Source organism: Perca flavescens, chromosome 15, assembly GCF_004354835.1.
Source record: "Perca flavescens isolate YP-PL-M2 chromosome 15, PFLA_1.0, whole genome shotgun sequence".
In the NCBI taxonomy this organism is placed as follows: domain Eukaryota; kingdom Metazoa; phylum Chordata; class Actinopteri; order Perciformes; family Percidae; genus Perca; species Perca flavescens.
In genome coordinates this window covers 13,362,829-13,389,985 of record NC_041345.1, presented here as the reverse complement: position 1 = coordinate 13,389,985, position 27,157 = coordinate 13,362,829, and the positions used below count along the sequence as shown (strand labels likewise).

General features: G+C 40.0%; 1 protein-coding gene across 1 annotated transcript; it reads right to left on the bottom strand.

Annotated features, from left to right (window-relative positions):
* Positions 1–13,594: 13,594 nt before the first annotated feature.
* socs3a (suppressor of cytokine signaling 3a) lies at positions 13,595–16,235 on the bottom strand. The gene is made up of 2 exons (XM_028599449.1): positions 16,040–16,235; positions 13,595–15,426 (listed from the first exon to the last, which is right to left on the bottom strand). The coding sequence occupies exon 2, from the start codon at positions 15,291–15,293 to the stop codon at positions 14,676–14,678; it is 618 nt and encodes a 205-aa protein (XP_028455250.1). The 5' UTR covers positions 15,294–15,426; positions 16,040–16,235; the 3' UTR covers positions 13,595–14,675.
* Positions 16,236–27,157: the final 10,922 nt, after the last annotated feature.

The window sequence follows — 27,157 nt, the reverse complement described above, 5'->3', positions numbered from 1 at the left end:
GGTACAATTACTGGTTAACATTTATATATTACTGGACACACTTTCAATCAAGAAAATAGCAGGGCCAATAATGGTGGCTTTTACTGTCATGGCAGTGGCATTTGAGGTTAAGGTTTGTTGTGTTGAGAGAGTCAGCATGCAGCGAGACGTGCTTTTGAGTTTGTGTGTGGGCTGTGTGAGGCCTGCTGGGACACAGTGAACAGTGTACAGTATCAGATTGTTCCCTGCTCGCTGTGCTGCATTTCCATGGAAGTGGTTTTCCTGTGACGTGAGAGGTCTGAGTGTCTTTAGCAGACATCTCAATGGCAGCTGGTTGTTGTTCCTGGGACTTCTTTCATGTCCTGACATAAAAAGAGAGCACAGGGATCTGCCTACATTTTTTTCTTAGTCTTGTGTTGGATTTTTCAAAAAGGATTAGTAATACAACACCAGTACATTTCGTCTTGTCTCTTTGGATAAGAAACCAGGCGGATTTCTCTGCAGATGCCTCTGTTGTGACTTATTGTGTGGATTACTTGTAATTGTGTTAAAAAGCTTGACAAATTACAAATTTTTGTAACCAAATGATTCCCAGATATTCTCAACTGAAAGCCCCACAAGTCTAAGTTTGTGTATTCCCAATGCTCATTGGGTAAATCTCCTGAGTTGCATAGAATGTTCAAAAAGTACCAGTGAGGACCTTGCCATAAAAAAGATATGTCAAAGGAAGTGATAAAACCTCAAATATAAAACAATATAAAACCCTAGACAGAGCGCACATCAAATCCCAAATTCCATGTACTGCAGGATTCCAGTTACAGAGCACTTCTCACACTGAAACTAAAATCAGAGTACACTAATGTTAAGCCATATGTTTTTTAACAATGTAATTTTATTGTTTTGAATGGACTACAGCACAACACTGCACAACACTGCTCAATATCTAAATACAGGCAAGAGCTGGGAATGATTTATAACAAGCATGCTTTTTCTTATGTTATACCACTGAAAATTCTCAACAGCTATAGGTGTTTCTTTGCAGTTCTAAATTAATGTGAAGGTAAAACTGTACTGATTTATTTAATGTAAATGCAAATATGACTTTTATGTGCTATACATCACTAATGGAATGTAACAAAGAACATTTACTCAAGTACTGTACCTAACTATAATTTATATGTACTTGTCTGTAATGTCTGTAATGTCTGTAATAAATTAATATAATTTCTCTGTATAGTGAGTACTTTTACTTGGTACTTTAAGTATGTTGATGCCCATACTTCTTCCAGTAAGTAAATGGCATTTTGAATGCAGGACCTTTCCTTGTAACAGAGTATTTCTACACAGTGGCATTACTATTTTTACCAGTAAAAGATCTGAGTTCTTCTTCCACCACTGCTGTCTGTCATATTAAAATCATGTAGTATAAATATGTGCAACTCATATGCTGCTGTATATAATGTATAAGAAAGTATAAAATTCATTGAATTTGTATGTTCATACACAAAATGGATCATCTGTAAACTTTTACAACAGTGATGGTGCTAGACTGCTATAACTCTTATCTTATGTGTTTTGTTTTTTGCTGGAGATCCATTTATTGGCTGCATTCTTTGCTGACACACCATCCCGGCACTCCTCAAGGGCATTCAGGATCATTTCTGGACACTGGATGACCTCTATTACAGGAAAGACCTGTTCACTCTACCTGACTGAGCTATGGTTTCTGGTTTTGATCTCTCATCGTAAAGTTCTTGCCTAATGTCAAAACGTGTGTAGAAGTCACACTACATACACACAGACACAGACACACACACACAGACACACATGCACACACACACACACACACACACACACACACACACACACACACACACACACACAGACAATTCCTTTCTTTATCTCTCTCTTTCTATCACACATGCACAGACACACAGCCACCGACACACAGCCACACACACACACACACACACACACACACACACACACACACGTGACTTCATGTATTGAATGGCTCAACTGTGTCAAATGATTAGACATTTCCAGTAAAGCTGATTCCTGCTTCTGGCTTATGATCCACACATGATCCAAGAATGTTGCTTTGGATCATTTTTTTTATTTTTTTTTCATTTCAAATGGCCAAGTGTGTTTAGTCACATCATGCATCCTCACATCAATTTCCGCATTTCAGAATCAGTAACATTGTCTGCCAGAAGAAAAAACACACAAACAGAACTCTGTGAGAAAAGGGTTTCTCTCAATCCCTCAATATGAGGCAGAAGGTTTACTTTTTGCACAACACTGAGACATCAGCAGGGGGATAAAGGTTTCTCACATGCATAAAAACACAGTGAATGAGCCCGACACAGTGTCCATATTACCAGTCTGCGATTTGTGAAGAAAGCAGAGGGCTGATGTTTTTGATCGTGCACAACCAAAAAAACATGCAATAAGTAAAGCCCTCTTTCAATACCATGGATATAGTGCCACGTACTATGCCAAAACACAAAATTTATGAACTTAAATAGCCAATGGAAAATAATCTCAAAATGAAATAGCACAATGTGGTGTCAACATAAAACAGTGTGTACTAGCCAGGGAGCAGAGTTCACTATATGGGGCGAAAACAAAATAATCGGTGTGTTTACAGTTTAAAAAACAAATATATATTCAGGTTAAGGCAATTAGCCTGATTTCTCAAACGCCATTACCCCAGTTAAAATTTGAGTTCTCATAATCCGGTTCATAGAGGTAGAGAACTTCTTTAGCAACCATTCCTTCATGTATAGTTACACCTTAACCGGGCTACGATCGGTTAAAGTGTCTGTTCATGCTTCAACTAGCGCCCTATATATCAACTAAAGGGCACTAATATCAACTAGTGCCCTTTATATAGAGAGTGTGGCCAACTAGGGAATCGAATGTTCTGAGCTATCCTGTTATGCGGTTGGTTCCGAGGTGGTCACATATTTCGTGGACTCCATGTTGGATACCAACATTCATCTGATTCCCATTGACACAGTGCATGGAATAGTGGAAAAATTTAATAAATTATTTAAAAAATGATATAAATCACTGAAGAAATGGCCAACTGTTTTGCGTTTGGCTGCAATGAAAGACAGGGAAGCGGCAAAAGATTTCATAAGTCCCCCCGTGAACCAAAGGCGAAAAGTATGGACCACTCCATGTACCTAAATGCTTGTGATCTTTCCACATTCATATGGATTTTGGTCTCGACTGAGTCAAGGTGTCTTTATTATGTTCATAATAATATTGGAGGGAAAGTGAAACACAGGTTGGACAGGGTTTGTGTTGTTTGGCAACAGCGTTAGCCTAGCCTGCTAGGTAAATATTACGACAGCCTTCAGCGTTTCCTATATCTGCGTACATGTTGACAACATAAGATCTGTGGCGTCAGTGCTCCTTTTGTGCCATAAGTTTATTGAATGAAAAGCTTCGCTCCTACAAGATGGGTGGGTTTTTGTTACGTTACACACAAAGCTAGCTAACTGGCTATAGTTAGCCTGTACGTATGCTAGCCGTTTATATACTGTCTATGAAGCTAGCGGACATTAGAAAGGTAAACACTACTCAGAGACTTACAGTATTAGGCAACTGGTCATTCACTACAATGGGCATTTTTTAGAGGCCCATTTACGATATAGAAGGTACATATACAGTGAAATATTGGCCTTTTACATATTGACAAACATTGATAATAACATGTATATGCCCGTTTATGGTGAAAATAAGCAATTTATTTCAAGATAGCATATTCACCCCATAGGGTTACACTGTAGAGTCATGTGACATTGGTCTCCAATATGGTGCCCATGATTTGAGTTGGCCACACTCTCTATATCTGCTTGAGTGGTTTTTGAACAGAAAATAATCCGTCAGCGCGCTGTGAGCATACGTACTCAGCCCAGTCTCATGCCAGGTCGTTATATAGTCACGTTATTGTAATCTATTAAGTCGTGGACAGGTCACGTAAATGCCGTTTTTTTTCATGTGGCGATTACGAAATTGAAAGCAATGCATTTTAATCGGAAGCATATTTCGTGATCCCAGAATGCTGACGGTAGCGAGTAGTTGATAAGGCGAAAGTCCGCATAGGGAGGTTGGTCGGGGTGGTGGAAAACACAGGACTTTCACCGCGGAGACCGGGGATCGCGCACCGCGTGTGGCAGTACCTTTGTCCCGCGTGTTGCAGTTCCTTTGTTGGCATGTCCCGCGTGTGATGGTTCCTTTCCCCGTTCTTTTTTTTTCCTAACCCCAACCGTCTCGTTATTGTGGCGTTTCGTTTCCCCGTTAATGTATGCCCCTGCGGCCGGGGATCGTGTCCTGCGAGTGGTGGCCCGCGAGTGGTGGCCCGCGAGTGGTGGCCCGCAAGTGGCGGCCCGTTCCGTTGTTTTGGCCGCCATGCGGCGTTTCATTTCCCCGTTTCATTTAATTTATGAATCAAAATAACGTGACTATTACACGACCTGGCGTGAGACCGGGTTGACGTACTACCGGCAATACGTCATCCGAGGAAAGGTAAAGCATAAACGACAAAGGAAATGTAACTCGCTCCAAACTTTTTCTTTAAACAAACCGCTTTAAATTAATAACTATGCCAAAAAGTTGCTGAGTAGTTTGTTGCACCAACAATACATTGAAAAACCCTGGTCTTCGATTTGCCCTCTTGCCATGTTCTACAATAGATCCTGATAGAGGGGCTTTGGCTGCGGACCAGACCGGCATCCCCGAGGCTCCCTATGACATCAGGAAAGAAACAGGAAAATGCTGAAAAAGCTGTTGTGTAGCGGGTTAATCGAGACTTCCACACTGATATAAAAGGCTCATACGAAACGTAAATATTCTCAGTCAGTGTGGTAAATGATGCTGGTGACAGTTACTACTGATGGATAGCTAACATTAGCTTTAGTGGGAGGCTGCTAACAATTTAGCAGCATCAGACTTTCGTCTCCAACTAAATCTCAGCTTATAGATCGAACAGTTGGTTAGTAATAACAGGTTGATTAATTACAGACGACACACTGCCTAACAATAGTGATTTAATCAGATATGTATTTCTACATAAGCAGTATGCGGCCACCGTGTTGGGCCATTGATCTGATACGGGGGAAGACTGAGGGGACACGACGGCGATCAACCTTAGTTTATTAAGGTTTTGTGAACGCTCAGGTTCAGGCAAAGTCACATAAACATTAGACGTATATAAAACAAACCATCTGTTTAACAAGAAAATAATTCACACACATTTGTCAATATTATGATCCACATGTCAAATTGTATTGACTTCTATGGGATCGTCTGTTTAGATGTCCGATGGTTAGCTAAACCGATTGTCCATCTCTGGGGCTGTCAATGCTGTGTCTTGGCAAGAAAGTGCTGGGACCGAGCAGCCCCCGTTGCGGCCGTTGGCTAACGTTAATGTTAATTAGCTAGCTAACCACGAAGTTCTTGCTAATTCCACCTGACACTGGTTACAAATAACGTTATAATGAGCCGAACAAGTTGTCAGTCATCTGGCGGGAACACTGTGCTGTCCTACGCTGTGACAAGAGTGTGTAATTGTTAAGGCTGCAGGAGAATGGTGGACCCAAAATGCAGAGACGAAACAGTGGTTTGTTTGAAGATTTAATATAATGGAAAAATAACAAAAGGAGTCCTGAAAATGCAAGCAAAAGTAATCCAACATGAAGCCTGAGACAAAATAGAAAAACAAAGCAACCAGGAACAATAAGCATAATAGGGAGGACTAAAACTCATGCAAAACAAACAGGAATACAATACACAATGATCTGACACAAGACAAGGGGAAACAAAGACTAAATACAGAGTGTAACAAGGGAACAAGAGGCAGGTGACACAAAGCCTGGGAAACATCAGGCAATCACAAGAGCGGGAAAAAGACTATACCCCGGGGTTAGCTATAGCGTTAGGTCAGCATGAAAGCCTGCGGACATATGCACATGTTTTTAAAGCCTTGACTTACAAGGATTTGCAGCTCACACCTTGTTCTTTGGAAAATGTTTGTTTCTATTGGCTGATAAGGCCAGGACAGCTACAGCTTGCAAATAAAAATCAGAAAGGTAGAAGACAAAAAGAAGAAACAAAAGACAAGAGTCTTTGCATAGCACTGTTGTAGTGTACTGTGATTTTAGTAATGTTTTTGAATGACTGTTTTGTGGAAGCAAATGTGTGTCTACATGTCACAGTAACTTTAATGGCTTTACAAATGTAGCATGTCACAACACACAGATCAGCACATCACATCTATACAACATCAGTGAGAACACAATGTAGATACACGTATCTGCTATCTATTACATGCCATATTGCATCTACAAAAAGTCAAACTTGAAGAAAAATTCTGAGAAACTACTAGTCAGACAGTTTTTATTTTCTGTTTAATATGGTACGCAACACAGCAGGACACCCAGTCAGAGGCAGTCGTTTTCTTTCTAACCATACTGATACCCAAGAAAGGTCAGAGGAAATCCCTGAATATTGATGGAAGTATGCTAAAAAACTGCAAAACTATGTTTCACAAAAAGAAGTTCCAATATTATTTTTGTTCCTCTATTTGATATGCAAAACTGCCGAGTTTTCACTTCTCTCTTTAAACATTAGAGAAGTACTGTTATTAAAATCAAATTCCAGTTGTTGTCAATGTGGGCAGCATGTACCCTTGAACTTTTACTGCGTCGATGGATACATCTTTACACATAGAGCATATAACACAATATTTGGTTTCCATGGTAATGACAACCTGTGCTGAACAATGAATGGGGACACTATTAGCGTCATTTACGTCACACTACAACCAGGATCAAGCGTCATGACAGACGCACCCTGTTCCAATACACACACACACACACACACACACACACACACACACAGTGATGTCATATTATAGACCAACACAAGACAAAAATGTATTAACATTGCGCAACAACACTGTTTATTAAAATAAAGATGCTCATGACTCAGAAGAAAGTTATGTTTTTATAACCCCACAGCTTTCCCAACATTTGGTACAACAGAGAAAAAAGGTTTCTGACCAACCAAAGATAGTCAACATATGCTGATTGTTTGAAGTATTTTCCATTCAGATAAGATGAGCAGGAAGTAAGTCAGGGTATCACCACAGCACTGCACAGCAACAAGCCTAAAAACATCAAAAACATTTTTTTTCTCTATTTTACAGTCTGTTCAGTGTTATTTGATATCTGATTGTATTTCTTGTGAAGCTTGTAAAAATTCCCAGCCGTGTATGTATGGGTTCCCTGTGTTTTCCCATGTTGTAACTTATGAAGGTTATGTTTGCACAGTGTATCAAAGTATCTCGTGCAGTAACCATCCACCAGAAAGACGTCATTTCGCTCTGTTTCAGATTACTGCTATTGCACTGTACCAGGCTGCTTTTTACAGCAGTGACTCAAAGGGTGTTTCCCGGCAGTGCAGAAGGACTGCTAGGGATTTCTCTTCAGCTGATATTGTTTACATTTAGCGACCGCTTGACAGTTACAAGCATTACATTATAATTTTAGTTTCAGGAAATGCAGAAAAGAAAGGAAAACTATCATCGTTTCACCCGAACTTGCAGTACTTAAATAACTTTATGGCTTTTATTAAATGAAAGCAAAACAAACAGCCTTATCTGGTCACCCACCACTCTTTTTCCAGTTTATTTTTGCCCTTTGCACTAGCTTAATGAATGGTTTGTACCCAGTGTAAATCTATAATGTGCTGAATGTGCCAACTATTGTTAGCTCATTGTGTAGGTGTGTTGAACCAAGCTGTGATGCAGCCTAATTGTGGCTCTTGTGTGATTCAAAGTGGGATTTTTTAACGTGGATCGAATTACCAAGGAAATTTAAATATTTCAAAGTGGCCTGTTGGTACTTGTGTGGCTTGTTTCAAGTAAAACTTTAGTTTTATACTATTACACTGTGATTACTCAAAGCATTTCTACATGATTACATCCTCAACTGAGCACTAAATTACTACTTTTGGATAAGTAAAATATACAGTACTGTATACACTTTATCAGGTACACCTGTATTGCAATCCAATGTCTTCATCTTAATCTTAAAATCCAAATACAACAGCTCAGCCATACACTCTACAGACAAAGATAATAATGTTCAGTTTTGATTGACACTGTTACAGAGGTATTAATTTAACTATGTGTAGTATTGAAGTTGTAGTTTGCAGTGGTGTTGAACTGAACTGTGTTATACTGCGAGGTGTTTCCGTTTACATTAACATGAGAGGGAAAGAATTTTAGATACACATTTCAATATAATGCAGTCCAGTACAGCACATCTACTACGGCCTCAGTAAAAAACTCAAACTGGAGTCCTAATATTGTTGTGTTCTTTGTGTATTGCTTTCTGGGATCTGTGAAAGACTGAAATAGCCAAGGTCATTTTGAGAACTGCCAGAAGAGCTCATGCACAATACCATCAGTGGTTTCTAATTTTGAAGCATTGCCTCATATTTATTCCTGCTTCATCTGTTTTTCCTCTCCTAGGCTTGAAGACCCCCCCGCCACCCCTCCTTTCTGAAGCAAAGCAGATCTAGTGATATAACAGTCCACACAAAGCTGCTGAAGTGGCTTCAGGCTCAGAGGATTCAGGCTCAAAGAAAACCTATGCAGATTTATAGTATAACATCCAGGCAGTGGATTCGAGCACAGGGAAGTGGAGTGCTAACAGTAAATCTAGAGGCCTGGAGGAGGAACAGGAGGAGCATGCCCGGAGAAGAGCCTCAGAGGGCGGGACTTGCGGGCCATGGTGACTCACTGCTACTCCCTGGTTGGCTCTCATATCTGGCATCTGGAGCTCATTGACAAATGACTCCATGGCAACTAGCAGTTGTGGAATTGTAAACAGACTGAGAGACTGGAAAGCTGGAAGCTGGCTTTCGCTTTTTCTCCACCACACGCTCAAGAGCTCCTGTCAGCTGTCTGCTGAGGTCAAAGGGAGCAAATGCAGTGAAATGACCAGACGCACATACAGATAAAGGCCTTCCCCCTTGCATAGTGTAATATGCAACTTAAATATTATAAATAGCTGTGATGCAGCCTAATTGTGGCTCTTGTGTGATTCAAAGTGGGATTTTTACATCAAGTCCATCCTCAAAAAGGACAAATTGTGTAAGGTGGATCGAATTACCAAGGAAATCTAAATATTTCAAAGTGGCCTGTTGGTACTTGTTTGGCTTGTTTCAAGTAAAACTTTAGTTTCATACTATTACACTGTGATTACTCAAAGCATTTCTACATGATTACATCCTCAACTGAGCACTAAATTACTATTTTTGGATAAGTAAAATATACAGTACTGTATACACTTTATCAGGTACACCTGTATTGCAATCCAAATTGGGGTGGCTGTAGCTCGGTCCGTAGGGACTTGGGAACGGAGGGTCTAGTCCCTATGCAGACCAAGTATGGAGTGTGGACCAATAGCTGGAGAGGTGCCAGTTCACCTCCTGGGAACTGCCAAGATGCCTTTGAGCGAGGCACGGCACCCCCAACAGGATGCGTGTCATGGGCAGCCCCCTCACGCTGACATCTCTTCATTAGTGCATGTATAGGTCCTGGGCATGTGTGTGTGTTTTGAGGGCCTGTGTGTAATGTGTGTAACTAACAACAGAGTGTAAAAATGTATGGGAAACCAGTGCAGGATCAATAAAGTATGTCTTCATCTTAATCTTAAAATCCAAATACAACAGCTCAGCCATACACTCTACATACAAAGATAATAATGTGTGCAGATGTATTGCACACTTGATCAAATTCCAATAATGTTTTAGAATATTTGAGACGTGAAAAATAAAAGATAATACATCCTACTTCCCCTACATTGCAGAAAACTGTACATTTTTATTTATTTAACTGGATGTCACTGTGTGACCTGTTGTACGTAGTATAGCTTCTGTAACATTCCTCATTTCAATACCTAGAATAAGTTGCAAGAATTACTAGACACCCTAGCAGTTCCCTGGGGAACTACAATTTCAATTTTTCTCAGTAGTTCCCATCCTCCCAAAACTACCAGTAACTGCATATGAAACCGCATCAGTGTCTCAGTGGCATTTTGAGTGAGAGAGTGAGAGGGGCTTGAAGTCAGTGTGGACGGTCAAAAAGCCTCTTACCTCTCTTACAAAAATAATTTCTGTTTTTAATATTTCTTTAAAAACTGACAGACTATCAGGAGAAGAAGCTTCCCCTGTTTTATGAGCTTCTATGATTTTTTGAAAATACTTTACTTTAGGACTCAATTTTAGCTCCCATGTGTCTTTGACAAATAGGCATCCTGTCAAAACCTCATGGGAGCAGATGATGCAGCAAAAGATGCTTGCTCAGCCCTCCAAAAAAAACTACTGTATGTCTATGTAAATTCCTCAATGCTGAATCAAAATGTAGCTGGAATTGTTTTGAATATAAACGGTTTATCGGACAATGCAAAATTATCTGACCATTTACCGTCCCTTCTGGGTTTGTTTGGGTTATTTTGAACTGTATGCTTTCTGATAAATACATGGACAAAGTTCAGTCCAACAGACCGACCTATGAGCTCTACTTTATTGATCAATGCTGCTGAGGGAAAAAGTACATAAATAGGATTACAAATATATCTAAGTAAGTGGGACAAAGGGCTTAAAAATGCATATACATTTGTACTAGTTTTAACTAGTTTTTTACTAGTTTAAAGGCAACAGTATTTTGTATTGCTTGTTTCAAGAAATCTCCTCTACAGCCAGATGTTTTTGCTTGATACCAGCGAACTTCAGCAGATTAAAGATTATTTATCTTGTAAGGGGACTTTTTTTTACATCTGTTTACTACAGTTTGAGTGTTTGACATATCACACAGCCACGTTTAAAATGTTTTTTTTATTTTAAAAAGTAAAAAAAAAACTAGCATGAATGAATAACGGCAGACGTGACACTACTCAGTTTTAACAAGTAGAGTTAATTACATTTGTGTATAATGAGTTTAATTGTTAAAAATGTGTATATTCTTGTGTGTCTCATTAAACTTTAAGAAAGGGAACCCTGCTTCTGTTCTGTGAGCGCTTGTCACTGCTTTCAGAGCCATAAACCGAAGCCAAGCCAGTAGATGATAGGAACCACAAAACAATCGTGATTGGATTGTTTCATAACACTATTGTTCGTCTATTACTCATCTTTCTGTTGTGTCAGCCATCTGAGGAAGTGTACACTTCAATGTATGATGTCAACCTGGAGATATGAAGTCTGTGTGTCTAATTTTGTATAGAGCCTAAGTCTCATTTTGTACAATCATTAACATCTAAAATACAAAGGTTATTCTTAGGACTTCCCAGGAAAAACTTGATGTGGGAGCTGTAATGGTTTCACATGCAGCAACTGTTTGTAGCCACAACGACAAATATATGGCTTGTGTGAGCGGTGCTCTGACTCTGCAGCACTTTTTCTCTAGAATCACTTGACCCAGTGACTACCAGAGAATTTCTTCTGAGCCACGCAAAAAGCCCACATGCTTTTAATAGTCCTAGACTGGTTTCATCTTTAAATGTCTTTCATGTCTTTCATGCATAAATGCCTTTGAAAGGTTATTGATATTTATATATCTGATAACAACACTGACAGCTGCTCCAAACCACTCAACACATAATAAATTGTACAGAATCATGCACGTGTTTTCTTGTGCTTCTCCTTCTATCTCTCTTGAGTGTTGTGTATACATGGAGCTCAGGCTTACTGGGAATCAAGAGTAATGGGATTTTTTTTATTTTTTATGCTCAGCAGTTTTGCAGCAGCCTGCACTTATTTGGTATTGTTACACACAAAGTGATGTATTTAGTCCGGCACTTATCTACTTAAAATGAATTTGATGGGAAAAGTGATTCATGATGTTTCCCAATATCCTCACATTGTTTAGTTCTGAGGAGGGGGGAGGGGGATTTTAATGTTTTACAATTAAAGAAATAATTTCCAAATTTTTTGCGGTTATCTCTGAGACAATAATTACATATTATTAAAAATAATATATGACACTAACTCTGTATTTCAGTAGAACCACGGTGGTTTGATATCAAGGCATTATTGAGAAAAATAATAAATTTTCTAGACCACTCACTGAGCACAAATTACCTCAGAGGCCCCTTATCTCTCTGAAAGCTCTTCACTGAGCTCTGTTGACTGAGAGGAAACAATAAAGTGCTGTGGAAGCAGGTAGAGCACAAGCTGATTCCTGTAATTATGTTGGATATGGAGGTTATTGCAGATTCCCGTTCATCCCAAATTTGAGCTGTTTTCCGTAAATGTGTTCCTGGCTATAGTCGGTGAGGGATCTGTGCTTTCAGGGGAGTTGCAATAAAGAAGCCACAAACAGACCCCAAACAGAAGTAATTCATAATTTTCTGTTGCATATTTCTGAAACATGCCATCATTGCAAAATTATGTTCATAAGTAATTGTCATAGAATTAGTTAAAGTCATGAAGTACAGTATCAAGGGACCAAACACAACATCAGGGTTAGAGAAACTGCCAAATTAAATCATTTCTTGATCCAAAGATTTGACAAAGAAAGTTTTTTTTTTTTGGAAGACTATAACATGAAGGCACTCATACACATACAGATGAAAACAAACTTTTTTTTACAAAGGAAGAGGGCCATGGAGCACAGGATGTGTTGTTCTAAAAATAATCCTAACAATAATTCTAACTGGTTGGAGGGGACTTGACATATTTCCTGATTAGCACACTGTGGTATAGCTGGTTTAAGTCAAACTGTGTGCAGGTGAACAGACAGTATGGCAGACACGTTGTTGTTTAGGAACATGTTGTTCCAGTGAGCAGGCAGCACTCAGCTTGATTACTGGATAAGGTGCAACACATGCAAGATTAAGTTGTCTTTGAATGTGTCATCTTCTTTCTATTTCTACCTTAGTGTGTATTTGTAGACACAGGGCGGGGACCATTTCTGAGTAGTACCTGTAAGAGGCATTTATATGGCATCATTATGCATGTGAGAGCGTGTTATGTCACGCTAACACCTACAGGGAATCCAATGAGTCACAGCAGAATAAAGTAGTCACTTCTCTAGAAGGCTGCTCTAGGCTTCTGGTGTATTTTGTCTGAAGCAGCTGCCCAACTTCTTTGTTAGAGGAAACGGTTATAAGCTCAGAAAACAAAATAATGTTTGCTCTGGTTGAAGCTGAAAATAATAAGTGTGTAGTGTCTTCTAGGAAACTTATCTTTAAAAGAGAAACTTTAAAGCTCTTCATATGATAAATTGATATCATATTGACATATGTTTGGGTTTAGTGCGTCTCTGAAAATGCAGCGTCACACGGAGTGGTGGTTTCCCATCACTCGGGTTGAGGTTAAGTAGGTGAAAAGGTGACACTTAAAAATTCATGAGAAAAATCACAAAAAACAGTGAACTTGTGCCCTGACCACTTTAGCAGGTTCACAAAACTCAAACTTATGTTATCCAAACCTTAAGACCCATGTACTGTATGTCATGTGTAGTGCATTTCACTATTAGTCATTCCCTGTGGAAATAATGTTGAAGTCATAAAACAAATCAAACAGTGAGATCTCATTTCATAGAAAAATAGTGCTCTTTTATTATAAATTAATGAAATGTTATCATACAAATATAAATAAGTGCAAAGTCGTATCAGTCTGCTTGCTTCGTTAAACAAATGTCTTCAAGCATTCACAGCCAGTGGTTTGGCTGGCAAAAATACATCTTTATAAAAGACAGCATAAAAACATCTTCACTCATGTAAACTCATGAAAATAAGATACATGTTGACTCTTCTCCTTATTGGTTGTTGTTTAATACATTCATTTGCAAGCAATGGCAATCCTGTAGTACTACCACATCTTTTCCCTCACCCCTGAAGCCATATTAAGCAGTGGTACTGTTCTCTCAAGTAAGATCCTCTAGGATTCAGTCATGTTCAGGCAAGTTTGGCGAAAAAAAATATCAGGACTACATCTTCTTTCCACATTTAACGGTCTTAAAAAAATCTTATAAGATTCAGAATTGTTTTCCCATCGTGGCTGGTGCTTATATACACCCAGAAGGCCATCGTTGCCCACTCATTTGTACTCTTAAGTTTCCACTGTCTGTGAATGTCCAGCGTGGTCAGAGACTCCACAATGCTGGGCAGACGTCTCTAATATGTCCAAGATTATCACCCGAGGTCAACAAAAAAAAGCCAGCCTGAATGTAAAAGCCGATCCAGCTTTAATGGATGGATGATTTTCTGAGGCTGATGTGTGCAAGCTCGACAGCCTCACAGCACATTTGGTTGGCAGCAGCAGCAGAAGGAACCTGTGTGTCATCAGACTGTAGACAGCTTCGGTTTTCAGTAAGTTGTATGTCATCAGTGAGGCAGAGGAGGTTCTGCCTCTTTCATACCACCAGATAACAGCAGTGCTCGCTTTCTCTTGGCCCTGTTAGTGGATTAGTCCATGTGGGACTTAAGAGACTGATGCCCACTTTTCTGCGAGACGTACACACATCTTGTCAGTACGATGAACTGCTCCTTTACACAAGCACGATCTTGGGCTTGACTCTTTTGCCTCTGCTTCATCGTTACTCCTCAGATAGAGCTGAAGCCATCCCGTTTCTTTCATGTCTTTGCCCCTTCAAGAGCATCAGTCCAACACCTTTAGATAGGAGCGTCATACTCCTGGAGAAACTCCTTCAAAGGGTGAGGAAGTTGGTCTCTTTGAGAAGAAATGTCCAAATGTCCATTGACTGTTTTTCTGCACAAGTGCTGCAAGGTGGATAAGATACAGGGTAGAGGTTTGATGAGCTCCAGAGGGATCTTCTCCCCTCCAGAGTAAATGTAGTAGGTATTCCCACTGCGAGTGTTCCCTTTGCTCTGAGGCATGTAGAAATGGACTAGCTTGAGGATGCAGTCAAAATGGGGAACAGATTGAATGTTCTTAGGGTCTGTTTGCAAGTAAAAAGAGGAAGCGTCACATTGGATACGCAGGTTCTTTGTGCCCGACGCCGTCTTCACACTGAGGGCGAACAGGTGTCGGTTGTCGGAGCTGTCCCTGATGAGAAACGTGCCGGTGGTCTCGGTTGCCAGCATGGCGTTGGCCTCCTTCCCAGTGATGGCGCCCCAGTAGAAGCCACTCTCCTGGAGCTTGTGTAGCGTGGCGAGGACCATCTGGTACTGCGTTTTGGAGGTGAAAGTCTTGTAACGCTGAGGCAGCAGCATACTGGAGTCCAAGAGGCTGCTGCTCATTGCGGAGTCAAACTTGCTGTAAGTTACCATGGCGCTGTGCCCACTCTCTAGATAGCCTGGGGAGCACCGGGCGCCACACAGACAAGAGAAGAAGAGGTCGGGTCAAAGAGAGGGTCAAAGGGTTGTTGCTGAGGGCATGAAGAGGTCAGTCTGTCTGAAACACCTGAGGAGACAAGAGAAGGGGATGTGAGTTTTGAGTTCATTGTGGAAAAGATGACACTAAACATAAAATGCAGTTTAAAAGTTTAACACTGCCATGACATAAAGTAATAGCAGTTCTGTTTTATTCATGTTTAGATCGGATTAGAATGGAACAGCTGCAGCAGCTCTACGGGAAACTATTTTTCCAGATGTGGAAGCTCTGTATATCATGTGTTTAAACATCCCTGGTGATGATGGGGAAATTGTTCCAGAGCGTCATTGCTTTGTTTTTTGTCATCATAAAACAAAACAATATAGACACAAACTGCATTAGTCCTGTCCTCTGTTTGAGAGGAGTTGTGGCTTTAACACTGTGTTCAGATCAAATGCTCCCATGTAAATTCTAGCCATTTCGGGGAAACTTTTTGTGCAATCTGCCCTCGGGACTCGGCCAATTCCAGTAAAGACAACGTAATCTAGATTGCGCAATTTACACGCCATAACCCGGCTTCAGTTAAAAAAAACCCTAGCCTTCCTCACTCAGACAAAAGAGCAACATTATTTATCCACATTTAGCCTAGATATGGAATACATAGATGAGAAGTAGTTTGCGAAAAAAAAAAAAAGATCCTCACCTTCTCGCTCGTTTAAAAATAAATCCAAGTGTGAGTCGCTGGATAGATAGATAGATAGATAGTCTGTTCACAGGCCAGCGTCTGTCAGGGTGACACAAATGTTTCGAAGTTCTTTTGGCAATAAACTTCAGACTTCTAAAGTAGTTTTCTCGGTGTCTATCCCTGCTGAGCTGCGAGTTACTAGCGGAGCAGGAGGAGAGGAGACATTATAACTTCGAGTAGACTCCGCCTCCCCCTTCCAGTAAGCCCCCCCCCGCTGTTGATGAAGGAGTTCCAAGCAGTACGTATTTACCTTTGGTAACCTAGTAGCCTACCGGTCTCTTTAGGGTATTCTAAACACTTCAAATAATGCAGTCTTTTGTGGATTTATTGTGTTGTTGCTGAGAATTTAAGAACCAGCAATAGAAGATACTTGATTAGGCTATATGACTGAATTAATGAATGATTGCATTTTTTTTGGTAGAAGTTCCGCTTTTGCGTCAAGTATGCGGTAATGATTCAGTCTGTAGTCGGTTTCTGAGAAATTCACAGTAGAGCTATATCGTAGCTCGTATGTTGAGCACCAGTTATCCACAGAGGGCGCCACATTTTGGGAAACTTCATACAGCACAATATAACTTTATTTCCCTATGGGGAAGGGGAAGCAGGTTATTACTTACTCATTGTTGCAAAGTTGTGTGTCTGTTTTTCCCTGCAGTCATTATGAGCATATTTTTACTGTACTGACAATCCTTTGTTGACGTGTCATTCGATATCTAAATAATTTAATATAGTACGTAATTAACTATGTTATAAACATACTTTTTTCAGCACTGAAACATTTCTCAGACAAGAACATAACTTGTGACATACAGGCTACATTACAGTGCAAACAAAAATCTTTATTTCCTGCTCCGAGCTCTATGAATAAAACCTGCCACACCTTCCTAAGACCTTTTAAGAAAAACTAACCATAATGTAGTCTAGTTGAAGGCAAATGTAAGTTTGTCAACTATAACTCCTCATATAGGCCTATAGGGCACACAAACAGTAAGTGGAGGCTGGTGTGTACACGGAGTGAATGGAAAAATACAGTTGTAATGATATAAAGTATGTCTTTATAGGAGAAATTACAATTTTTGAACATATACTTTACATTTAATAAACACAACACAAAATGTCCTCATAGGTGCTGACAATTACATTACAGTGTGTTATAAACCATTTATTAAACATTTATATAATGATTATGAATGCTAAATTATTGTTTCCTATAATAATCCAATCAGAATTAATTAGAAATTAAGGACATTTTACTAGAAAGTAAAAATAGGTTTAAAAAAAAGTAGTAGGCAAAATCCTATTTAGTGTATGATCTGTTAATGCTAATTTAGGGATAGTCCATTGCTGCTCTACTCTTACCGTCAGACTTTTTTTTTTTATCATCACTTTCTGATACTTTGTATATCAGCATTAGGTTGTCTAAAGGAATGCAATGTCATGTTTTCATGTAAAGACAGTCTAATCTTTGGCAACATGTGTGTGACTGATAGAGTGCTCATACTGACTCAGCAATGATCACCATCAGCCTCAGGTGGTTATTGTACTGCAGATTAACCCCAGGCTATGGTATCATGTCAGGCTTTGCCTTCCTTTAAACAGCTCACTCGTTGTACTTATCATGTAGAAGATAAGTGAAAATCAGTCAGCAAACAGCTCTGAAACTTCTCAGCACAGAGCATCTGTTTTGGCGTAAGTTTTACCAATCCTCGGCTGGGAGCTGGTCAGAGGGAGGGGGTTGACGGGGATTGACGCCACAGAGCCTGATGGGTTTTTGGTAAAGCCAGCTGTGTCCACAGAGGTGAGTCAGGTGTTGATTCAGACCACCAGCAGGGGGGGGGGGGGTGGGGTTGATCACTAGGATAGCCTCGTAACAGTTCACTTGTTTCCAGAAAGTCTATTGTGTCATCATTGTGAGGCATGCATTTAGCATCCATCCATTTCTGGGACTATAATACAAGTCAATGAAAGAAAGAAGAGAAACCTTCCAAAACCATGTTTTAGCTCACCACCTCTCCATGGAAACGACTATGCACATTAGCTATTATAACAGCATGCTGACTTGACTTCTTAGCATGTATTCTGTAATTTCCCCAAGTCAGTTACACTTTTGCTAGAGCCCACAGATGTCAAAGCTTGTAAAAGAAATACAAATAAACTGAAGACAGTTTGTACTTAACCAGAGGTCAACCCTCAAATGGTTGGTCAGTTGAGGCAGCTGACGAACCAAGTGACCTGGAGCTGCAACTGGGAGCTGAGAAAGCTCCGTTGCTCCAGCCAAAAACATCTGAGGCTCAGGGTGTAAGGCTTGGCAATGACAGATTGGGCCCTGTAGATGATGCGTGTGTGAGCCTTTCTGTGTTTTTTATTTCTGGAAAGTTTACACAATCTAAATAGAAAACCAAGAATACCCTTTTGTCCATGTTTCCTTAGCTTTCTAATTGTGTATCCTCTTAATAATCAAGGCATGGCACATACAGCAAAAGAGTTTCAATTCACACGTAAAGTCAATGCTTTTGAATGTAGTTTTGTGCATGAGACAAGCCCTCGCATGATAGCGTGTTGGTCTAAACCACTGTTTAGTGAAAAAGGCAGCTGTTTAGGTTTTCCCACACTGACTCAGAAATTTACTCTAGCTCATGGTTCCCGTAAACCAGCTGGGTACAAGGGGGGAAAAGTGGATCTCTCGACAGGAAAGAGGAGTGATGAACAGAAAAATGTTATTCAACAAAATATTTTGGAGCTGCTCGGTCAAGCAGATTTTGAAAGCTCTTGAATTCTATGAAATTGTTTGCGGTGTTTGCAACAACAAAGGCACAGCTTATGGTTTGCACAGCTGAATACAGTGAGCCCTTAATTCAGGTCTAAAACATCAGCATGTTATTTGTTGAATATCATCTGACATTTTGGAGGCTTAAATAAAGAATAAAAATCAGTGTTTTACTGAAACCTTTAAACGATACCGAATGAATGAAAGAGTTGTAAGAGGAAACACTGTTTTGTAAAATTCTAATCAGATACTGTGGAACTGTCACTGATGATCTGAGATATGCCAGGGAGGTTCCTGGCATATCAGTCTAATTCCTGTTAGCCCTGTTATCATTATGTACAGTAACTTCACTTCCTGCCTCCACCTGCATGTGTCTACTATTGAGCATTGCAATTTACAGCTGTATTACTGTAAAACTTCCTTGTTGGTTGAGCAAGACTTCTGTGTGATTACCAATCACCACATATTAATTTCCTGGTAACTCTCTCTCTCTCTCTCTCTCTCTCTCTCTCTCTCTCTCTCTCTCTCTCTTCTTTGTGTAATTTCTTTGAAACCCAAGTGGCAACACTGTTTTTCACAATTCATTCTTAACAAAATGTAAACTATGTCCTTTTGGTATTGGTATAAAATGTATTTATGTATTTTGTGTTGACTAGAAACATGTATAAATAGTGATCACTGCTATGTGGAGTGACGCCATAAATTCTCTAAAGAACGTTTTGTTCAGGAGTGTCAAAGATTCTTTCTTCTGCTGCTTGCGCAACTCTACTGTAGAGAATTACTGTCAATTTAGAGGAAAGAACACTTTGTAATTATTCCTGCCCATTATCATGAGCAGGAAGTGAAGTAAAAAAAAATAAAAATAGCACCGTAGTTAAGAATTAAAGAAAGAAAAGAAAAATATAAAAGAAAACAAATTATTTAGCTCACACAAAATCAAAGTATATTAACCAGCAGACAAGGTGAGATTCTACTTATGGTATTCATTATTTTTATTTATACCATGATATGGGTTAATCTTTATGGGTGGAAATCTTTATATTGATTTGGGGGTAATGACATGGCTGGATGGCTAGCTGTTTGTCTAATATGTTTGTTTTATTGACTTTGAATATCGCTAGCATAATTTTAGCTTTATGGCTCATAGCTGGTGTTCTATGAGCTGAACGGACCAGAAAGATCTCTCGGTGCCAAATCGTTTCTAAGGTTCAACCTATTTACTGGAGCGGTGACCAAAAATTTCCATTGCACATGAACCTTATGGGAGGGTAACAATTGTTCTAGGTATCTATTAGTCAAACCATCGGGTGTTATGAAAAACTTTAGATTTGTATTGCAAAACACATGAAAATATAAATGAATGGTCTTAATTCTTCTTCTTTGGCAAGTGACCTTGGTGTAAGTGGGATACTGCTCTTGTGAGGGGCGTAGCACAAACGTCTTGACCCTGTCCAGGGTCACTCATTATGGGCCCCTTCCCACTTCCATGGCTATTCATTCCAGTATCTTTGTGGGGTCCCCACACATGAGGGCCCTGTATACTCCCCTTTCTCCGCTAGTCCGACGGTTCTGGCCTGCCCGTCGTCCTTTACAATAATTCCTAATGGACACCTCTACGGGCATTATGCCGATATATCATGCATAGTACTTGTGCACTCTGTATAAACTCTCTCTATTGTGTCTCTGTCTGCATAGTCTATATCCACGACGTTCCACTTCCGGGATTGCTCCCTTGCCGCCGGAAATTCCGCCAGATGTTGCTCTTTTCGACCGGATGTCCGTTAAGCTTACGCTTTCTTTGTGTTGAATTTTAAACTCTGGTGAATTTATCAGGATTATGGTTAACTGCTCCTCAGATCTCTGCATGGTAAATCTTGACAGCTAGCTAGACTATCTGTCCAATCTGAGTTTTCTGTTGAATGACTAAAACAACCTTTGAACGTACACGCTCCACCAAAACAAGTTTCTTCCCGAGGCTATTTAGCAGCGTTACCGAGGCTCTGCTCGGTGCTTAGCACCGCTCAAGACAATTGTGATTGGTTGAAAGAAATGCCAATAAACCAGAGCACGTTTTTCTCCCATCCCGGAATGCTGTGTGTTCTAGCCAGACCCTCCTCCGCAGCGCTATGGAGAAAGGTCTGGCAAAGCAAGACTACTGTCTGCAGGGCTGAAAAAAACGGTATTCACCCTTCACCAGACATGGGTGTTTTCATCTTCTATCAATACACAGGTTACTTATGATTGGATGATTTCCATTTGATGATCTGAAAAGGTGGGAAAACTGTCAGTGAAAGTTGTCAGTAAAATCCCACGTGCAACAACATGCTGGGCACATGGAGCACTTGGCATTTCTCCCTGCACGTTATGGCTGGCCGAGAGTACCCTCACTGTCACAGCTGCCTTCTGGGAAGAGCTAAAAGCAGAACACAGAGCCAGTAATGTACCTTTCACACCCACAAAACTATTCATAATGATATTTGACAATTGCAACTATTCTAGGTAAGTTAGTTCCTCTTGTGCAACTTGTGTCTTTCATAAGAATTCTTGTTTTACTTATTCAAGAAATACATAGATTAGTATTCAAATAATTTACTTAAAGTTACAATCTCGAAGATCTCCATTTCTTTTTTTTCTGTGGCACCTATGGCAATGATTACTTTAAGTAAAAGTAATCCTTCATTAAAATTATTTTTTTTTAAGTATTAAAGACAAACTTAAAGTGGCTATTTATAACTTTCAGTTTGTGTTGATTCTAGCGGCCGCTTTGGACAAAAGCAGTAGTGTTTTTACCACACCTACTGTCGTAAAGATCTTTTCTTTACGCAACATGACATCATGACTTTGCGTAAACATACACGCCCACTTTCTTAAGCCAAGTGGCGTGTTATCTGTACGCATTTTAAGTTATCCACCTGTATGTCTATGCTGTATACAGCGGACGTAAACATACACATCATTTTCGCCAAGTGGCGTGTTATCTGTACACATTTTGACGGGTTGGGTTTAGTAAAAGAAGAAAGCGACAGTTGAGTTTAGGAAACGTGACACGCAGGACACAAAGGAAACGTGGCACGCGGGACACAAAGGAAACGTGGCACGCGGGACACAATCCCCGGTCTCCTGGGTGAAGGTCCTGTGTTTTACCCATCCACCACCCCGACCAATCTCCCTATGCGGATTTTCGCCCTTTCATACTACTACGGCGTAAATTCAGACGCAATCGCAAGCTAATGTAGGCTAAGTCAATGGAGGCCAAATGGCGTTGATAGACAAAAAATCATTAATTTACAATAAGAGAATACTTTACAGATGCATCGTTGCATTTCAAGTGTTGCTTACGGTAACTTAGTCTACTTTGGATGTATCGTGAGCTAAACCGGGTAACGTTATCACTGTGACTGCACCACGAGCCAAAGCATTAAGAGTTTGTTGTAACAAACAAACGTCATAATAACTTAGATTCAAATAGCACATTTCATGGAACCCACGGACGCTTTACACTATTACAGGGGGACAAGGGGAAAGAAAATGTAAGTAGGCCAACACAAACACGGACTAAAAAGAAATAAAAACTGGGCGCTAAATGTAAGGGGGACTTGATTTAATGTTGGGTATTGACGTACAACCACAACGCATCGTTATTTTATGAATGAAATAGACATAGTACACACCTGAGGGCCAATTTGGGGTGGGTTTGGAATCATTTACAATCCCGTAATTGTCTTCACTTTCCCTTTCCCTTTTAGCTTTTAGTTGTTCTTCATTTGATTTCCTGTGTTACAAAGAAATTGGTGAACCATCAGAATGTGTTGCTGTAGCGCCATCGACCTGCCGTAAATCATTCTGTGACTACGTGGAAAAAAATTAAACCCAAAGCAACGGCACTAATAAAAACTACGCAAAAATAGTGTTCTTTTCACTGTTAGTCTCGTTTGCTGTTACAGGTCATTTAAGATCATTAAATAAAAAATTACAGAGTTTCAGAAACACTAAAGTATCAAAAGTAGGCTACTTATTATGCAGAATGATACCAATCAGTTTTATAATATAATATAATTGAATGATTATTATTGATGTATGAATATAAGCGACACCTTGATGTTGTAGCTGGTCAAGGTGGAGCTAATTTTAACTACTTCATATAGTCTTTATTTTAATATGTGATAATACAGTATTTGTTTTGAGCTGATCATATCTTTGTGTGTAATATCTTAATCTGAAAAGTAACTATAGCTGTCATTTAAATGTGGTGGAGTAAAAAGTATAATGTTTTTGTCTGAAATGTTGGAGTGTGAATGTGGATGTAAATGTGGAGTAAAAGTATAAAGTATCATAAAACAGAAATACTCAAGTTAAATAGAAGTATCTCAAATTTGCACTGAAGGACAGTACTTGAGTAAATGTATTGTCCACCAGTGGCATAGATTATTATCCCTCAAAAATGTGTCCATCTATCTCACAACAGCTGTGAACCTTCTTAACAGTAGCCTATTACATTGCCGAGAATGGTCTTTGAATAAATTATTTGATTCCTGATTTTATGACGTACTTTCTGGCATTGTTTGTCGTCAGCCCTGCCAGAAAATATTTTAACTCTGGGCACCGTTCCAATATTTACATTTCACCACAATGTGGCCCATTGACAGGGCCAGTTCCAATTCTGCTTCCCTCAAGGTTAAAACGAAGAGGAGGAGGAGGAACAGGAGGAGAGGAGAAAAGTTTTTCATGTGATAACAGGAAAGCTGTGATAAACTTAAGAGCACTTTTGCAGAGCGTGTTGTCTTTCCTTCGCTTGAAATTTTCCTGGCATAAGCCATTGAGACAATAATAGGAACGTCTAGTTCTGTTGTGATAAATTGCAACTGGAAGATCACGTGGGTCTATTACCAACATTTCAGCCATGTGACAGTGAGCTGGGAACTTCAGCTGGCGCTATCATTGAGACAGAAATCACAGGACTAACTCCTGAGAGACCTGCGCTGGAATTTCAAAACCCTTTCTTTCCAAATCACATATAGCTGACACAATTGGGGCAGTCACTATTTTAATTTCATTTAGTGCTAACTTGTGAAAATAGATACAGGAAATGCACACTAGAGGAACGTGTGATTCAGTTCAGTTTGACTGTGCAGTCATGGTGTTGAGGAAGAAGTCAAAGAAAGAAGTGAATGTCACAAACGTCATCAGGGCCTGGCATCCAGTGTGTCATTATGCTAGATGTGGTTGCTAAGGAAATGGCACCTTAACATTTACTGGAAAGTTGAAGTCAAATGCCCAAGATTATAGTGTGTAAATCAGTTCATCCACAGTGCACCATGTTATGGAAAAACTCAAGAGCAGCACAACTCATATTCACATACGTGAAGAAGGTTTGAGACTTTGATGACTCACACAAAAGCATTTAATGAACTCTTGATCAAGGAGAATTAGGATTAGCAGTACAGTTAACCACATGAAGTGTCATTTAGTGCCATCCCAACTCTGAGTGAATGTGTATTTCCAAGAGAGCTTATATGTCTCGCTCAAGCTGTCAAGTTTGGCTGTCAAGATGCTCACCTAAATCTAATTCAGTCTATCTCTCTCTGGGAAGAAGGCTAAGATGCGTGTGAGGCCCCTTTTACTCTGTTTTCGGCTGACCTTTAAATGGAGACGGTCCCGGCACACAACATTCCATTTTGCAACTGCCTAGAATCCCTCAATCTCTAGAGAAACACATATTCATACTTGAATACGGGACAGTTTCAATAGATACTGTATTTTCCAGATGTTCTCGTCCCCTGACTTGTGACCTAGGAGTGACCTGATGTTACCTAAGTTTCCTCCTTGTCTCATCTTATCACAATATGGTGTTTCTGGAAATTTCATTACAGACCAAATCTCATTCTATCTTTGTTTAAAAGATAGAAAATTATTAGTATATGAGCTAGTCTAGTTTGACGTTTTGGGTAACACATTTATTTTCTGTCTTGCTGAGAGAGGAGAAAAATACAAACACCACTCTCATGTCTGTATGTTAAATATGTAGCTGAAGCCTGCAGCCAATAAGCGTAGCTTAGTTTAGCATAACATAGCATAAAAACTGGAAAAAGGGGGGAAACAGTTAGCCTGGCTTTGTCCAAAGGTCCACCTACTATCACCTCTAAAGCTCACTGATAAACAGGTTATATCATGCTTGATTAATCTTTACATTAGTGTAAAAGACACAATTTGCTGTTTTACTAGGGGTTATGCCCCAGACTATTTTTTGTTCCAGTTACCAGACTCCTGGAAGTTACTGGTCCCAACCAAAATAATTGTCTGGCACATAACACCTCAGCTCAGCAGAGCTTTCCATATGCTATGTCCCCCTGTTTCCAGTCTTTGTGCTAAGCTAAGCGAACCAGCTGCTGGTCGTAGCTTCATATTTACCATACAGGCATGAGAGTTGGATCGATCATTTCATCTAACTCTCAGCAAGAAAGTAAATAATGTTTCCCACAATGTCAAACTACTCCTTTAATGCATTTCACAATGTATGAGTCATGTGCAAACAAGAGGGAAACCTAAATAACACCCTGAAGGAAACCATCATGTGCAAGAGTGCAATCGGCACCTCTTTGATGTCTGCACTTACCAACTGAATTAAACATGTGAGGTCATACCATCATAGTGGTACGAGCTGCATCTGGAAAATGCACATCTGCCCAGTTCCCCGAAACGGCCAGTGTCCAGATCAACTGCTGCCTCAAACATTCAGATTGCATCATGGCAGATAATATGATTGATCTGACGCTGCCCGCCTATCTCGGCTCGCCTGCCTCCATCTGTTTACCTCCATCCGTTTATCAGTATCAAATGTTTGGAGACAAAGGGAGCCAATGACATAATCGGGATGTTCAAAATGGACTTTGATTCCCACAAACCCCAGAAATAGCTGGCTGATGTCATTGGGCAGATGGTAATATATCTGTCTACACTATGATAGCAGGTTGACTGAGAGATGCTGTTACATGCACACACCTTGTCTAAATGCACTCAAGAGGGTGCATACTGCCAAAAAATACAAATTCATTGAGCGTCTTGTGCATGCATACAGTTTTCATATGCAAATAGTATAATATGCTGGTTATCCATATGCGTATACACTCATGAACACATGCAAACGCAGACACACACACACTTCCTCCATAACACAGTAGTAACTTGATCCTAAGCTGTGCCAGTAAGTCTGACATTTCCGGATAGATTTAGTGTGTATGTGCAACCTTAACACATACCGGTTTTGTGGTTACTGACTAGATAAGAGTGTTGATAGCGGCCTGCGATGTTTGACACGCAGAGTGCAGCGACGTTTCAAAGGAACAGAGGGGATTTACCTAGAAGATGTCATCCTAGAGGAACCAGATCTTAATTGCAAGTTATCATTAACTATAAATCACATTTTATTTCATACTCCACATTGTGTAAAGGACTGACTCAGTCACAGATGTTTGAGGATACTACCCAGGATGCATTAGTCACCCAGAGGAAACCTTTGATCCTAGCTATTCCCTCAATTCCGCGTATGCATGACTGGGAATTTGATGACCTTACATGAAATGTCTTCATGGCAAGCAGACGCAATGAAGTCATATCAAGGGACTATAAACTGACTGCAAGCCATTGGGAGTTTAAATATACAGCCTATTGTTACTGGTGCAGGTGTGTTTCTGCTCAGAGTGAGTTACAGGAGGGCTCTTTCATCATCTCTTTTTATCTTCTCTATTGCCTCTATTAAAATTGCAGCTGCTTTATCGGTCAGTATATATAGCCATGTATTTCTCATTCTTACAGTTAAGTTCTCTTTGTTTCAGCTGCAATCCTCCCATTTTACATTAAATATGTATCACTCCTACACTTTGAGGTTTGTGACCTCTGCAAACAGCAACTCAGTGTCCCTGAGAGGTCTAACAGAGGGGGCCCTTGTCTCCATAGCCTCTCCTACATATTTTAGATATGTATTCTGATTGTAAGCATCACACAGAGAAGCTCAATGGGACTTTTTACTTTGACTCTGACCATCAATTGTGCGGTAAGCTTGTCCTGAATCAGAGATCACTCCCTCTCTTCTCAAGGCATTTCCTTTTGTCCGCTTATAACGGGGCACTCCCTGTAGACAGGAAATTCTTCTGGAGACGCCCCAAACCACGGCCTCCTTTTCCCTCTTTTACTAGAAATCTTGGAAGGAGGGAACAGTCTGTTCCAACCTCCGACCTGCATGTAAACAAACAATCTGCCCGTTCCAGAAATCGCTCCAGCTTATCCATCTACCAGCAGTTCTCATCTGAGAT